The following is a 16,839-nucleotide window of genomic DNA, read 5'->3' on the forward strand; positions in this document are numbered from 1 at the left end:
AAAAATACTAAAAGCAGTAAGGGAAAAAGGTCAAGTAACATATAAAGGCAGACCTATAAGAATTACACCAGACTTCTCACCAGAGACTATAAAAGCCAGAAGAGCCTGGACGGACATCATACAGACCCTAAGAGAACACAATTGCCAGCCTAGATTACTATACCCAGCAAAACTCTCAATCAATATAGATGGTGAAACCAAGATATTCCATGACAAAACCAAATTTGCACAATATCTTCCCACAAACCCAGCACTTCAAAGGATAATGGATGGAAAACGCCAACACAAGGAGGGAAACTACAACCTAGAAAAAGCAAGGAAGTAATCTTCCAACAACCCCAAAAGAAGATAACTATACAAACATAACTTTACCTCTAATAACAAAAATAACAGGAAGCCACAATCATTTTTCCTTAATATCTCTTAACATCAATGGTCTCAATTCCCCAATAAAAAGACGCAGACTAGCAGACTGGATACACAAACAAGACCCAGAATTTTGCTGCATACAAGAAACACACCTCAGTGACAAAGACAGACACTACCTCAGAATAAAAGGGTGGAAAACAATTTTCCAAGCCAATGGTCCCAAGAAACAAGCTGGAGTAGCCATTCTACTATCAAATAAAATCGACTTCCATCCAAAATTAATCAAAAAAGATAAGGAAGGACACTTCATACTCATCAAAGGAAAAAGCTACCAAGGTGAACTCTCAATTCTGAACATCTATGCCCCAAATGCAAGGGCACCTACATACATAAAAGAAACTTTACTAAAGCTCAAAACACACATTACACCTCACACAATAATAGTGGGGGATTTCAACACCCCACTCTCAGCAATGGACAGATCATGGAAACAGAAACTAAACCGAGACACTTTGACATTAACAGAAGTTATGAACCGAATGGACTTAACAGACATCTATAGAACATTTCATCCTAAAACAAAAGAATATACCTTTTTCTCAGCACCTCATGGTACCTTCTCCAAAATAGACCATATAATTGGTCACAAAACAAGCCTCTACAGATACAAAAAGATTGAAATAATCCCTTGCCTCTTATCAGATCACCATGGAATAAGACTGGTCTTTAATAATGACAAAACCAATGGAAAACCCATGTGCACATGGAAACTGAACAACTCTCTACTCAATGATGACTTGGTCAAGGAAGAAATAAAGAAAGAAATTAAAGACTTTTTAGATTTCAATGAAAATGAGGACACATCATACCAAAACTTGTGGGACTCCATGAAGGCAGTGCTAAGAGGAAAACTCATAGCTCTAAGTGCCTACAAAAAGAAACTGGAAAGAGCACACACTAACAAGTTGACTGCACAACTAAAAGCCCTAGAACAAAAAGAAGCAAATACACCCAGGAGGAGTAGAAGGCAGGAAATAATCAAACTCAGGGCTGAAATCAACCAAATAGAAACTGAAAGAACAATACAAAATATCAATAAAACCAGGAGTTGGTTCTTTGAGAAAATCAACAAGATAGATAAACCGTTAGCCAGATTAACCAGAGGGCACAGAGAGAGTATCCAAATTAATAAAATCAGAACTGAAAAGGGAGACATAACAACAGAAACTGAAGAAATTCAAAAAATCATCAGATCCTACTACAAAGGTCTATACTCAACAAAACTGGAAAACCTGGATGAAATGGACAATTTCCTAGACAGATACCAGGTACCAAAATTAAACCAGGAGCAGATAAACCATCTAAATAGTCCCATAACCCCTCAGGAAATAGCAGCAGTCATTAAAAGTCTCCCCACTAAAAAAAGCCCAGGACCAGATGGTTTTAGTGCTGAATTCTATCAGACCTTCAAGGAAGACCTAATACCAATTCTCTTCAAACTATTCCACAAAATAGAGACAGAAGGAACACTACCCAATTCGTTCTATGAAGCTACAATTACACTCATTCCCAAACCCCACAAGGACCCAACAAAGAAAGAGAACTTCAGACCAATCTCCCTTATGAACATCGATGCAAAAATACTCAATAAAATTCTAGCAAACCGAATCCAAGACCACATCAAAACAATCATCCATCATGATCAAGTAGGTTTTATCCCAGGAATGCAGGGATGGTTCAATATTCGGAAATCCATCAATGTAATCCACTATATAAACAAACTTAAAGAAAAAAACCATATGATTATCTCACTAGATGCTGAGAAAGCATTTGACAAAATTCAACATCCCTTCATGATAAAAGTCTTGGAAAGATCAGGAATTCAAGGCCCCTACCTAAACATAGTAAAAGCAATTTACAGCAAACCAGTAGCCAACATCAAGCTAAATGGAGAGAAACTTGAAGCAATCCCACTAAGATCAGGGACTAGACAAGGCTGCCCACTCTCCCCCTACCTATTCAATATAGTACTGGAAGTCTTAGCCAGAGCAATTAGACAACAAAAAGAAGTCAAAGGGATACAAATAGGAAAGGAAGAAGTCAAAATATCGCTATTTGCAGATGATATGATAGTATACTTAAGTGACCCCCAAACTTCCACCAGAGAACTCCTAAACCTGATAAACAACTTCAGCAAAGTGGCTGGTTATAAAATCAACTCAAACAAATCAGTAGCCTTCCTCTACATGAAAGATAAACAGACTGAAAAAGAAATTAGGGAAATGACACCCTTCACAATAGTTGCAAATAATATAAAATACCTTGGTGTGAATCTAACCAAGCAAGTGAAAGACCTGTATGACAAGAACTTCAAGTCTCTGAAGAAGGAAATTGAAGAAGATCTCAGAAGATGGAAAGATCTCCCATGCTCATGGATTGGCAGGATTAATATAATAAAAATGGCCATCTTGCCAAAAGCAATCTACAGATTCAATGCAATCCCCATTAAAATCCCAACTCAATTCTTCACAGAGTTAGAAAAGGAAATTCTCAAATTCATATGGAATAACAAAAAACCCAGGATAGCGAAAACTATTCTCAACAATAAAAGAACTTCTGGAGGAATTACCATCCCTGACCTCAAGCTGTACTACAGAGCAATAGTGATAAAAACTACCTGGTATTGGTACAGAGACAGGCAGGAAGATCAATGGAATAGAATTGAAGACCCAGAAATGAACCCACACTCCTATGGTCACTTGATCTTTGACAAAGGAGCTAAAACTGTCCAGTGGAAAAAGGACAGCATTTTCAACAAATGGTGCTGGTTCAACTGGAGGACAACATGTAGAAGAATGAAAATTGATCCATTCTTATCCCCTTGTACAAAGCTCAAATCTAAGTGGATAAAGGACCTCCACATAAAACCAGATACACTGAAACTAATAGAAGAGAAGGTGGGGAAAAGCCTCGAATACTTGGGCACAGGGGAAAAGTTCCTGAACAGAACTCCAATGGCATATGCTCTAAGATCGAGAATTGACAAATGGGACTTCATAAAATTGCAAAGTTTCTGTAAGGCAAAGGACACTGTCAATAGGACAAAACGACAACCAACAAATTGGGAAAAGATCTTTACCAATCCTTCATCTGATAGAGGGCTAATATCCAATATATACAAAGAACTCAAGAAATTAGACTCCAGGCAACCAAATTACCCTATTAAAAAATGGGGTATAGAGCTTAACAAAGAATTTTCAACAGAAGGAACTCGAATGGCCGAGAAGCACCTAAAGAAATGCTCGGCATCCTTAGTCGTCAGGGAAATGCAAATCAAAACAACCCTGAGATTCCATCTCACACCAGTCAGAATGGCTAAGATTAAAAACTCAGGTGATAGTAGATGCTGGCGAGGGTGTGGAGAAAGAGGAACACTCCTCCATTGTTGGTGGGACTGCAAGATGGTGCAACCACTTTGGAAATCAGTGTGGCGGTTCCTCAGAAAATTGGACATAGCATTACCCGAGGATCCAGCTATACCACTCCTAGGCATATACCCAGAAGGTGCTCGAACATATAATAAGGACATATGCTCAACTATGTTCATAGCAGCCTTATTTATAATAGCCAGGAGCTGGAAAGAACCCAGATGTCCTTCAACTGAGGAATGGATTAAAAAAATGTGGTATATTTACACAATGGAGTATTACTCAGCTATTAAAAACAATGAATTTGAGAGGTTCCTAGGTAAATGGATGGAACTAGAAATTATCATACTGAGTGAGGTAAGCCAATCACAAAAGAACACACATGGTATTCACTCACTGATTATTGGATATTAGCCCAGAACCTTAAAATGCCCAAGATGCAACTCACAGGCCACATGAAGTCCATAAAGAAGGAAGACCAAGTGGGGGTGATTCGGTCCTTCTTAGAAGGAGCAACAAAATACTCAAGGGAGCAAATATGGAGACAAAGCGAGGGACAAAAACTGAAGGAGGGGCCGTCTGAAGACCTTTCCACCTGAGTATCCATCCCATGTGCAGTCACCAAAGGTAGATGCTGATGTGGAAGTCAGGAAGTGCATGCTGATAAGAGCCTGATATGGATGTCTCCTCAGAGGTCTTCAAGAGTCTGACATATTCAGAGGCAGATGCTCACAACTAGCCATTGAAGTGATCATGGGGTTCTCAATGGAGGAGTTAGAGTGAAGACTGAAGGAGCTGAAAGGATTTGTGGCCCCATGAGGAGAGCAACAATACCAACCAACCACAGCTCCCAGGGTCTAAACCACCAGCCTGGGAGCACTTATGGAGGGATCCAGGGCCTTAGCTGAATATATAAGAGTGGAGGGCCCTGCTGGGCACAGGTGGAAGATGAGATCCTTGACCTCATGAAGGCTGGACGCCCCAGGGGGTGGGAGTTTTGAGGGTGGGGAGGTGGGAGTGGGGGGGTAGATAGAGGTTACATCCACAAAGAAGAAGGAGGAGGTGTGAGGGGATTGGGGGTTCCTGGGTGGGTGGGGGATGGGGTAAGGGGACAACATATGAAATGTAAATAAAACATCCAATAAAAAAAATTAAAAAAAAAAATTAAAAAAAAAAAAAAAAGAATCTAAGGAAAAGCCTCTGATATAGTCATCCCTTGAATAAATTTAGTTACACAATTTGTTAATCTTGCTACTTACTGAGAAATCAACAGCAATAACAAAAATAGGACAGTTATAATAACAATATTCTGTTCAAGAAGTTATGTAAATGTATCCTCCCTCCCTCCCTCTCCCTCTTCCTCCCCCCCTTCTTCCCCACCTCAATATATTGTGCTGTTCACTAATATTTTTAGGCCACTTTTGACTGTGGGTAAGAGAAATGGAGAAAGAGAAATAGAGGCTACTGAACTACTTTTTTTCTTTTCCTATATATATATATTTTTTTTATGGTTTTTCGAGACAGGGTTTCTCTGTATAGCCCTGGCTGTCCTGGAACTCACTCTGTAGACCAGGCTAGCCTCGAACTCTTGAACTCAGAAATCCACCTGCCTCTGCCTCCCAAGTGCTGGGATTAAAGGCTGCGCCACCACCGCCTGGCTCTTATCCTATATCTTATGATGACCTTGTTGATTATTTCATGGATAAAACAAAACCAAGTACAAGTACAAAAGAACTATAAAAACTCCTATCATTCAATTGGCAGAGCCCATTTACCTACCACTACTTATTACTACTGAAGAAAGTCTATGTTCCTTCCCAAGGCTAACCCTCCAACTATTAACAACACCTGACCCTTTCCTATCTTCACTCTCCTCTCTACACCACCAATCTTCCCTATCTATTAGATGCTATCTCTCCACATAAAAACATGTAACTTCTCCATTCTTTGAAAATAAAGTTATCTTTCTCCCCTGACAAGGCTCTCAAGTTTTCCACTCTATGCCAAACCACCTTCAGACAGTTTAGATTTGCTACCTCTATTTCCACTCCTCCATTTCTCTATGGATCTCACTCTATCAAGGCTTCTGAACTTTCATTAATGAAACTATACTTACCAAGATCACCAATGATCTACACATAATCAAATCCAATGACCTATTCTCAGTGCACATCTCATTTGAACTATCAACGGCATCTGACATAATTGGTTGCTTTCTTCCTTCTATATGCAGTGGCTTCCTGACTGCTATCCCTAGCCATGCCCAGGCCTTCAATTGCCTATCTCAACAGAGGAGTCAGAATGAGCCCACTAAACCTGCTACATAGTCTTCTCAAAGTGCAACTGTGACCTCACACCTCAAAGTAAGCCCCTGAATCCTTACTCTGGCCTCTAGAACTTTGCAACATGTACTCTCCTCCCTGTCATTACTGCCTGACCTCACCTGTCACTGTTGCATTCTTTTACCTTTCATCATTCTGCTCAAACCATTTGCTGTTGTCTAAATATTCCAAGCATACTACCATCTCAGGAATTTAAATTTACAGTCGCCTCTTAGGAATGTTCTTCTCTTGGATAGCTGGACTTTACTCATTTGTTTTAAGTCTTTTCTGACAGTTTATCTAAAACTGCAAGTTGGGCACCTCTAATTTCTACCTCCTACATGCCTTGCCAGTATCATCAGACACACTATATAACTTATTTATCCAGTTATGACTCTCTTATCAGAAAGTAAACTCTGAGAACAGAAGTTTTTGTCTGTTTTGTTCACTATCTTATTCCTAGCATTTAGAACAAATGGCTAGCACTCAGTAGCCTAGCAGATGTTCAATAACTATTTGTTAATGAACAAATGAATGAAATTCCTAGCTTATTTTCCTTGCAGAATATGTAATAAAGATTTAAAGATATCCAATGTAGTAGTCAATCTGAAGGTGAGTTACATCTGGGGAAATTAAGTATGCCAGACAAAAGCAATACCAACTAAATGATCTATAATACTTTCTGGATGTAATTCCAAATGACTAAACCTCTTAGAACACAATTTTCATCGTGACACCTAAATACATTGGCTAACTCATTTAACATTAAACATAAGTGTTGAGAAGTTAGAACAATAGCCAGATCTCACTGTCTGTAGGGGGAAATAAACAATGATCATATAAGGCAACAAGTATATACAAGGAAAATCTTAATAGATGATGAAGAAAATTGAAGATGTTTCAGGATCATATAAAGATGGGCTGCAAATCTAGGGACAGGATCAACATTTATTTCCTTCTATAAGCCAGGTACTGTTCCTGGTGCAGTAGACACAGTAATGAAAATATAAATCCCCCAAAATTCCAGTCTTCATAGAGTTCACATACTAGCATTCCAAAGAGAATGGCTACAATAATAACACTAATGTTCATCTTTGTGAGGTCTGGTTTCCCAGTTCTCTCTCAATTAAATGTAAGGATCTCCTGGAAAATTACAAAATTATTCAGGGACATCCAGAGCAGATTCTTCACCCTTATATTTCTATTTTCATTCAGTGAGAAATATGGAAGTTAAACAAAAGATACAAAAAATATCAATCTTATTTGAAATTTATCTTTGAATATATCCAGAATTTAAATTAAAAATATTGCTAATGAATTTTTCAGTTAATTTCTTCTGACATAGCTCCAAAGTCTATGTGCTTTGGGTTGAAGGCTGTATTACAAAACCAATTTTGTTTTAATCCTGGGAAGTAGAACTATGCCAGTAAGATTCCCATATCCCAACATCACAAGTACTTCAGACAACAAGGTAATGCCACATCATTAATGACAGGTCACTACTACTAACTCATGTTACCTTACAAGATGATCCACAGAAATATACATAGTTCTACACACAGCTTTCATAGAGAATTAGAATCCTATCACCTGCTCTACATATAGTTCAAGAAAAATTTTAGTATTTCAAGATTAAAGCCAATCTAAAACCAATCAGAAGTTGTTAATATGTTTACAAACCCATGCTTCCACTGCCATTAACAGCTTCTTTGTCCTCATCTTCCTCTTCTTCAGGGAGAGAGCTGTCCATCCTTTCCATTTTGCTGACAGATGTAGTTCGTTTTCTTTGGGATTCCGTGTCAAACTCATTGTCAAAGAGGACCTGATCAACTGGATCGGGCTGGAAAGGACTAGGCTCTGCTGGAGGCTTGGGTGTGCCATAGAAATTTCCTGTGGTGTACAAAATGATGGCAGCTGAAAGCAGGAATGCTGACCAAGTTATGTGAATATGGCTTACAGAATGCCTCTGCCATTGACTAAAAGCCCAAAGCATTCTGTATGGACAGATTTCTCATCTCTTGTCATGTATTAGCTAACATAATAATACTGTTTATATTTTAATTTTGTTTTATACAGGTTCTGAATTAGGGCTGACTTCGGAAATATAAAAGCATCAATTCTCTTATGCAATAGTGGAAGACACTATTATATAAGATTATATAAAATTAACTAATTTTGTTCTAATGTATAAAATGAATTATTTTACTAAAATGAGAATATATACAAAGGCTAAGAACTATTTCATATAGGAATATAAGCTGCTGTGCAATTTTAAAAAGCTTCTGCATACTTGAATTATATTACCTGACAATTTATTGAAGAGCCAGTATATATCAAGTTCTATACTAATATACACTCAGAAAAGTAAGAGATAGTTTAATGTAGTTTTCTGAGAATCTTTGATTTTTCCAGTACCATTACTTGGTCAAGGTAAAAATAAAAACAAATGCAATAACCTTCAGTTTGTCATGCAGCGCCCACTGAGCAGGCAGACACCATGGGAAAGTGTTCAGCAAGTCTAGCTCTCTTAGCAGTCATTGTTCCCACTCCTTTTGACTTTATATCAATCATTATGTTACTGTTATTAAAAAGTTAAATATGATTTAAGAAAAGACATTTTTGCCTTTTATTATTGTGCTTATAAAATGTCACACTTTTAATCAAACTGTTCAGCTTTTAAAAAGGCAATTAAGATGCAGATTGACATAATGGAAATTAAAAAAAACATTGGTTGCTTTTCCCTAAATAGAAAAAAAAATCATGTTAGGCTACATAACACTAAGACAAATCTAGAAATAAATAGTGTACCCTAAATCCATATGTTAGGGGGAGAAAATATTACAGTGATATCTGTGTAAGTTTGACTATAAGTACAATCATCAATATTTAAAAAATCAAAATTAATTATTTCTTCATTTTCAAACACATATTTGAAGTGGGTTATGCCATATAGATGGGTACAAAGATTTGTATTAAAACAGATTAGATTTTCTGTCAATTTTCTGACCTTTATATGAAGATGCAAGGGAAAAGCTAGTTCATTATTTTCTGAGCAAAATACTTAATACTGCAAGTAGAGGTTTGGTTGGGGGAAAAGATGCACCATAATCTCATTTTTTTCCCATTCTATCTTATTTTATAGACAGGACTTCACTATGTAACCCTGGCTGTGCTGGAACTCACAATGTATACCCAGGCTATTCTCAAACCACAGAGATTTACCTGCCAGTGCCTCTTCTGGGCAGTACCATATCCAGCTATTTTTCCGTTTTAAAGCTCAATATCACACTATCAAGGATTTTGGATCAACCAAAATAGAAATGAGTACATGTGTTTTAGGGAATGATAGTATAAACAGACATACATTTTACTGAAAATTCTCAGTTAACTAACTGCAGAAAAATTAACATGTTCTTAAGGAAAAGTTAAGGAGAAAATGCAGAGTACAGATGGTTGTGAGCCACCATATGATTGCTGGGAATTGCACTCAGGACCTCTTGAAGAGCAGTCAGTACTCTTAACCACTGAGCCATCTCTCTACCTTCCCCCCCCCTTAAAGATTTTATTCATTTTATATTTTATACATGAGTGCTATATCTACATATATATGCCTGTATGCCCTAGGAAGGCCTTTCTTAAAGAAGAAAACTATTTTTAAAAAAGTATTATGAACCACAAAACCTATTTAGTAATGGGATCTGATGCCCTCTTCTGGTGTGTCTGAACATAGCTACAGTGTACTCATATAAATAAAATACATACAACTTAAAAAAAAAAAAAAGAAAGAACCCCTGTGTTCTGTTGTGAGGAATGAAAACAGACAACCATTCAAAACTACTTCATCACTACTTCATCAGGCTGAGTAAATACACTCTACAAGCCAAAACTTTTGGTCTAACACTAAAAGAATGATGAAATAAAATGTAATACTCAAACTATGGCATACCGTAAGAATCAAATGTAATGAATTCAGATAAATGTAGGACAGTAATAACAAGGAGTAATCTAAAAGCTGCAGTAATATGTAAAAACAATAAAGGACGAAATGAGACAAAGAACACAGAGCACATAAATAATAAGTATGTGCAAAAGATACAGTAAACATGTCTGTAAGAACACGTATAAACAAAGCATGAGTATTACATAGATAAGAAAGGTTAAGTATAAGAACAAGTGCTGGCTTCGGCAGCACACAGACTAAAGTTGGTGCTGCATAGAGATTAGCATGGCCCCATGCAAGGATGACATAAAATTCATCAAGAAAGTCAGATCTTTACTGGACTTTGGATTTTACATTTATTCTTAGTTTAATTGTTACGTTTGGGGGGTTGTCCCAGGGTGGAGAGGCACACATGGATAGACTAGGAAATGAGTGTGATTGGAGTGCATGATGTGAAATTTCCATAGATGGTCCCATAAAAATTTTATGTGAAAAAAAGTGAAAACAAATTATCTTGTTCATTCCTCTGACATGTCTTTACTTGGCAAGATTGATATTCCTATTGTTTATCTTTGAATTTCTTGTTTTGTTTCCTTTGTAGTATCTCAATTTATATTTAATTTAATTTTCACTGCCTTCCCTACTAAAATACAGAATTTATTAAAGCAATAGCATTCTGATCTTGTTCACCACAGTATTCCTGAGTCTCTTACAAGACTTGGCACATATGGACTTGTCAAGTGGTTGCTGAATAAATAAAACATGACAAAATCAATTTTTAAATGAATGGATGATTCATGTGAGCTGAGGCCAGAAAAAAATAGGTCAAAGTTTACAGGAAGGAAGGAAATGACTTAACTTTCTGAATAAGAAAGGGATGTGATCAGAAGTATCAGAGTGGAGCCTGAGGAAGCCCAGCATTGTAGCAAGGGGCAGGATGGAACTAACAAAGGCAAGACACTAGAGGGAAGTGAGGGAGGAGGAGACAAACTGCAATAGTATGATGAAATCAATAAAGGACCTACGATGTTATAACAAACTCAATAAAGGACCTACAATGCAGCAGTAAGAAGAAAACCGTAGAAATGGATACCAGGACGAAATGACCACATGTGGTAACTAAAGTGAAACAAATATGTGCACACATATGCACAAGCATGGATGCGAATGAGGTGCATTCATGGGTATTTACTGAACATCTCTATATGCTGAAGACAGCATCAAATAAGAAAGGCATTATCATTACTACATAGAAGTTGTGAGAGGCATCCTTATAAAAGCAAAACAAACAGGATGAAAAAGTATAAGGTGCTATGGGAGTGGATAAGCTTGCCAAGGGAAAAGTGTGAGAACTAACACAACATGGAATCATTTAAGAGTTGAAACTGACCTCAAGTTTATACTTCAGGGAAATAAATGGGTACAAGAAACAGAGATATGAAAATCAATTATTGACGCTAACCCTCAATCTAAACTTTCTTTTCTGCAAGATTTTAAGGTACACACAAGCTTTTCAAAGTTTATGGACTTTAGACTTCTAGCCATGGACAGAGAAATCCATCATCAAGCACTTGTTGGGTTTAGATGATGATGGTGAATTGCTTTGAAATGTGTAAACTTGCCAGCTTGGTTAATTTTTAGTTTATTGTTCACAATGAACTTTTTAATGTGATATAATGCTTTTGGTTATTGTCTAATTCCATCTAATTGGTAGTTGGGAATTTCCTAATCAAAATAAAATCACTTTTTTTTTTTTTTCTTCGAGACAGGGTTTCTCTGTGTAGCCCTGGCTGTCCTGGAACTCACTCTGTAGACCAAGCTGGTCTCGAACTCAGAAATCCACCTGCCTCTGCCTCCCAAGTGCTGGGATCAAAGGCGTGTGCCACCACTGCCCAGTGAAAATCACATTTTCAAATAATGATTTAAGATTCATTTTTATTTTATGCACGCAGTTATTTTGCCTCATGTATATCTGTGTACCATATGTGTGAAGTGCCCACAGAGGCCTGAAGAGGGCACTGGATCCCCTGCAACTGGAGTTTAAGACCATTGCTACCTGTCATGTAGATACTGGAAATCAAAATCAAGTCTTTTAGAGGAGCAGCCAGTGCTCTTAACTGTTAAACCATCTCCCTAGTCCTCCCAAATAATTTTTTTTTTAATTGTATTTACTGATGAAATTCTCTCTGAAATGATTCTGGTTATCTGGAGGTAGATTTAGTATTTGGGGACATACCATCATATGTTCCACTTTCTAACAATGCTCCGCTTTCTTCCAGTGCCTTGAATTGTTCAACAGAAATGAAATTATAGTCCACCCCTGGGACTTCTCCATCCCTGGGGGCCCTGGTAGTGCCTGAGGAGAAAAGAAAAAAAAAATTGTAAAATACTTTTTAAAATACAATACTCAGAGTGCTATAAAGTTCAGTCTAAGAAGGCTATATGGAAAACAAGAGTTATTTAATACATTGTATCTGATGCATTAAAGTATTATAGCTACTATAGGAGAAAATATACTTGAATAAAATAGTAATAAAATTCAAATCTATAAAAACCCTATAGTAAATTAAGTGCTAATAAAGACTTAATTTTCTGGCATACAGTTTTTTTTTTTAAAAGATTTTATTTTAGAACTTTTAATTGTGTGGAGGGGAGGGAGGGAGGGAGGGAGGGAGGGAGGGAGGGAGAGAGAGAGAGAGAGAGAGAGAGAGAGAGAGAGAGAACACGTGTGTGTGCATGTACATGTGCATGTGTCTATCTATGAGTGCAGGTGCCCCTGGAGCTAGAGTTACAGGTAGTTGTGAGCTGCCTACTATAGGTGCTAGAAATCAAACTTGGATATTCTGCAAGACCAGTACTTGCTCTTAACCCCTAAATCACTTCTCCAGAACCAAAATAATTATTTTTGTCTCAATATCGTTACTTAACTCCAAGAAAGAAAAATAAATTCACCAGGAACAGACTTTATCACCCTTCCCAACTTATCAGGGCATAAATGGAAGATTATATTTATTATTATATATATATATTTGGGTAGGGAGAAATGGGGCTTCACTATATATCTCCCTGGCTGGCTATGTAGACCAGGCTAGCCTCAAACTTAATTTTTTTTTAATAACCGTCAAAACATTAAAAAAAGATTTACAAACATGAAAAAATGATCCACAAAGATAATGATGATGATGCTAATTATGATAATAAAAATAATAGGCTGAGAAAATTAATGGCTACATAAACATTTTGTACAGTGATTTACTGAATATAGTATTTTTGTTTTAGAGCCTAGAGAATACAAATGTTATAACATATAGCATCTTCTTTAAGTATAATATTTATTTTCATTATCAAAAATTTTGTTTCTCATATGCTGAACTAAGATTCCTTCAGTCAACAGCTTTTTTGCTTGATATTAAGTAGAAAGTTGCTAGGAAGTTGAATAAAAATTATAACTTAAAATTTTCTATGAAAGTGGAAATTCCGTGGCTACAAATACCTGCAACTCTTTTCATTAAGAGATGAAACTACTCCCTTCAGCCTAACTTTTTAAAACTTTTAAAAAATAATTTAGTGGTAAACATGCTATGCAGGTTTAGAAATCTATATTTCCATCTTCCATCCTCTTAGAATGTTCTCATTACTATGCAAGAAATATTATCTAGACCCTTGAGTAGTTAGAGCTCCAGCCAACAAACACACCAAGCCCCCAGACATAAGGGTGGAGCCATCCTGCTTCTCCCTTTCCAGCTAAGCTGTCACTGACTTTGCCACATAAGTGATCCTAGCTAAATCCAGACAACTCACGAAGCTGCACCAAATAGCACATGGTGGCTATTTTAAGCCACAGAATTTTAAGGCAATTTGTTGTGTAGCAAAGCCTAACATGATGTGCAAATGAACTCTACTATAAAGTATAATGACCGTATAAAATTCAATTCATAAGCAAATCATACTGTATATAATACCATAACAGCAGCACCAACCAAAGGGGCAAGAAGAACTTCCTTTTAGTCTGGAATTATTATAATCTATGGTCTGATTTAGAACAGGCATTTATCTGGGATTCCTTATCTTTCTACAAAGTGGTGCTGGACAAGGTGATGCTCATAGCCCTTCCTACTCACAGGCATGGATGTTATATGATTCCAAAACATATATGCTAAGACTTAGGAAGTGGCTTTAGTGCTAATTGTCATCACAAATTACTATAAACTCTGGCTTTCTCCCATAAAGACAAAAAAAAAAATCAACCTTTTGTTCTCTGACCCTTTTGCCTTTATTAGCTCAAAAAATGTCTTTAGTTTCTTGATATTCTCTATTTTATGGTACAAGTTACATAATATGTTTCTCCTTTTTTCAAAGAAAAGAGGTCTGTTTACTCAGCTTCTGCTTCCTCCCCCTCTCATTTTCTCCTCCACACATTAGAATCCTATCTTTGCCCCAATCACTCAATAAGGAATTTTCTACGTTCAAAGCTAATCTCTACTTTGTTTAACTCAATCTTTCTAAAACTGTAACTATTTAATACAGTTTATCAAATCATGGTGACCACTAACCATAAAATTATTTCATTACTACTTAGTTAACTGTTATTTTGCTACTGTTATGAATCATAACATAAATCTTGGATATGCAGGATGTCTGACATGTGGCCCCTTTTAAGTCACAACCCACAGGTTGAGAACCATTTTCTTAGCGTGTAACTCCTGGTAGCTGACAATACTCTGGGGGAAGACTATATATCCAAGAATATTTGGGCAGCACAAATTGATATTGATGAGAGGAAAAAGATACAAAATTAGGTGAGCAGAGGAGGAGGTGAGGATAAATCTGTTTAAGAGGAGAGAGAGAGAGAGAGAGAGAGAGAGAGAGAGAGAGAGAGAGAGAGAGAGAGAGAGAGAGAGAGAGAAGTAAATATGATCAAAACACGGTGTATAAAACTTTTCAGTGGGGGAATTTATTTGGGCCAAGTGAGATACTCCCCATTCAAGCCTGATGACTTAAATTTGATCCCCAAACTTCAAGGTGGATGAAGAGAACCACTCCCAAGAGTCATTCTCTGATTTCTACATGTGTACTTAGAGCACACACACCTCTTTCCTATAACAACAACACAAGAACAAGAAATAAACAAAAATCCATGGAATTTAGTTATGGGCTCCAAACTAATATAATTCTTGTGAAACTTAATTGGTTGTCATGTGCTAGGCATGCTGTTTCCTCCTGCCTTTAATCAGGAGACAAGGGAGGCAGAGACAATAGGATTGAGAGCCCAAGGCAAACCTGGCAACATAGTGACACTCTATTTCAAAAATACAGAGTAGGTTAGTTACTGTCAACATAGATTAACATAAAAAAAGGAAATCTGGCATCTGCAATAGTGTCTGGGTTTGGTGACTGAATATGGGATGGATCCCTAGGTGGGGCAGTCTCTGGATGGCCTTTCCTTCAGTCTTTGCTCCATAATTTGTCTCCATATCTCCTCCTGTGACTATTTTGTTCCCCCTTCTAAGAAGGACTTACGCATTCACACTTTGGTCTTCCTTCTTCTTGAGTTTCATGTGGTCTGTGAGTTGTATCTTGGGTATTCTGAGCTTTGGAGCTAATACCCACTTATCAGTGAGTGCATACCATGTGTGTTCTTTTGAGATTGGGTTACCTCATTCAGGAAGATATTTTCTAGTTCCATCCATTTGCCTGTGAACTTCATGAAGTCACTGTTTTTTAACAGCTAAGTAATACTCCATTGTGTAAATGTACCACATTTTTTGTATCCATTCCTCTGTTGAAGAACATCTGGGCTCTTTCCAGCTTCTGGATATTATAAATAAGGCTGCTATGAACATAGTGGAGCATATGTCCTTGTTATATGGTGGAGCATCTTCTGGGTATATGCCCAGGAGTGGTATAGCTGGGTCCTCAGGTAATGCTATGTCCAATTTTCTGAGGAACCACTAGATTGATTTCCAGAGTGGTTGCATCAGCTTGCAATCCCACCAGCAACAGAGGAGTGTTCCTCTTTCTCCACATCCTTGCCAGCTTCTGCTATCACCTGTGTTTCTGATCTTAGCCATTCTGACTAGTGTGAGGTGAAATCTCAGGATTGTTTTGATTTGCACTTCTCTGATGACTAAGAATGTTGAACATTTCTTGGAGCCTGATATAGCTGTCCCCTTGAGAGGCTCTACTAGAACCCAATGAATATAGAGGCGGATACTTGCAGCCAACCATTGGACTGAGCATGGAGTCCCCAATGGAGGAGTTAGAGAAAGAACTGAAGGAGCTGAAGGGGTTTGCAATCCCATTGGAAGAACGACAATATCAACCAACCAGATCACCCCAGAGCTCCCAGGGACTAAACCACCAACTAAGGAGTACACATGGAGGGACCCATGGCTCCAGCTGCTTATGTAGCAGAGGATGGCCTTGTTGGGCATCGATGGGAGGAGAGGCCCTTGTTCCTGTGAAGGCTCGATGCCCCAGTGTAGGAAAATGCCAGGGTGGGGAGGTTCCGGGAGTGGGTGGGTGTGGAACACCCTCATAGAAGCAGGGGGAGGGGGGAGGAGATAGTGGATATCCGGAGGGGAAACCGGGAAAGGGGATAACATTTGAAATGTAAATAAAGAAAATATTCTGCTGGGCTGCGGTGGCGGCGGCGGCGGCTGCGCACGTCTTTAATCCCAGCACTTGGGAGGCAGAGGCAGGCGGATTTCTGAGTTCGAGGCTAGCCTGGTCTACAGAGTGAGTTCCAGGACAGCCAGGGCTATACAGAGAAACCCTGTCT

General features: G+C 37.9%; 1 protein-coding gene across 3 annotated transcripts in view; it reads right to left on the reverse strand.

Annotated features, from left to right (window-relative positions):
• Positions 1-16,839, reverse strand: part of Magi3 (membrane associated guanylate kinase, WW and PDZ domain containing 3) — a 226,531-nt gene that overhangs the window by 76,251 nt on the left and 133,441 nt on the right. For all 3 annotated transcript variants that reach the window (XM_028755657.1, XM_028755659.1, XM_028755658.1), the window contains exons 3-4: positions 12,295-12,414; positions 7,799-8,008 (exon numbers count right to left, since the gene is read on the reverse strand). In XM_028755657.1, coding sequence (XP_028611490.1) covers positions 7,799-8,008; positions 12,295-12,414 — 330 coding nt within the window. The remainder of the gene's footprint in view (positions 1-7,798; positions 8,009-12,294; positions 12,415-16,839) is intronic.

This window comes from Grammomys surdaster, unplaced genomic scaffold (genome assembly GCF_004785775.1).
Source record: "Grammomys surdaster isolate TR1022 unplaced genomic scaffold, NIH_TR_1.0 126071, whole genome shotgun sequence".
In the NCBI taxonomy this organism is placed as follows: domain Eukaryota; kingdom Metazoa; phylum Chordata; class Mammalia; order Rodentia; family Muridae; genus Grammomys; species Grammomys surdaster.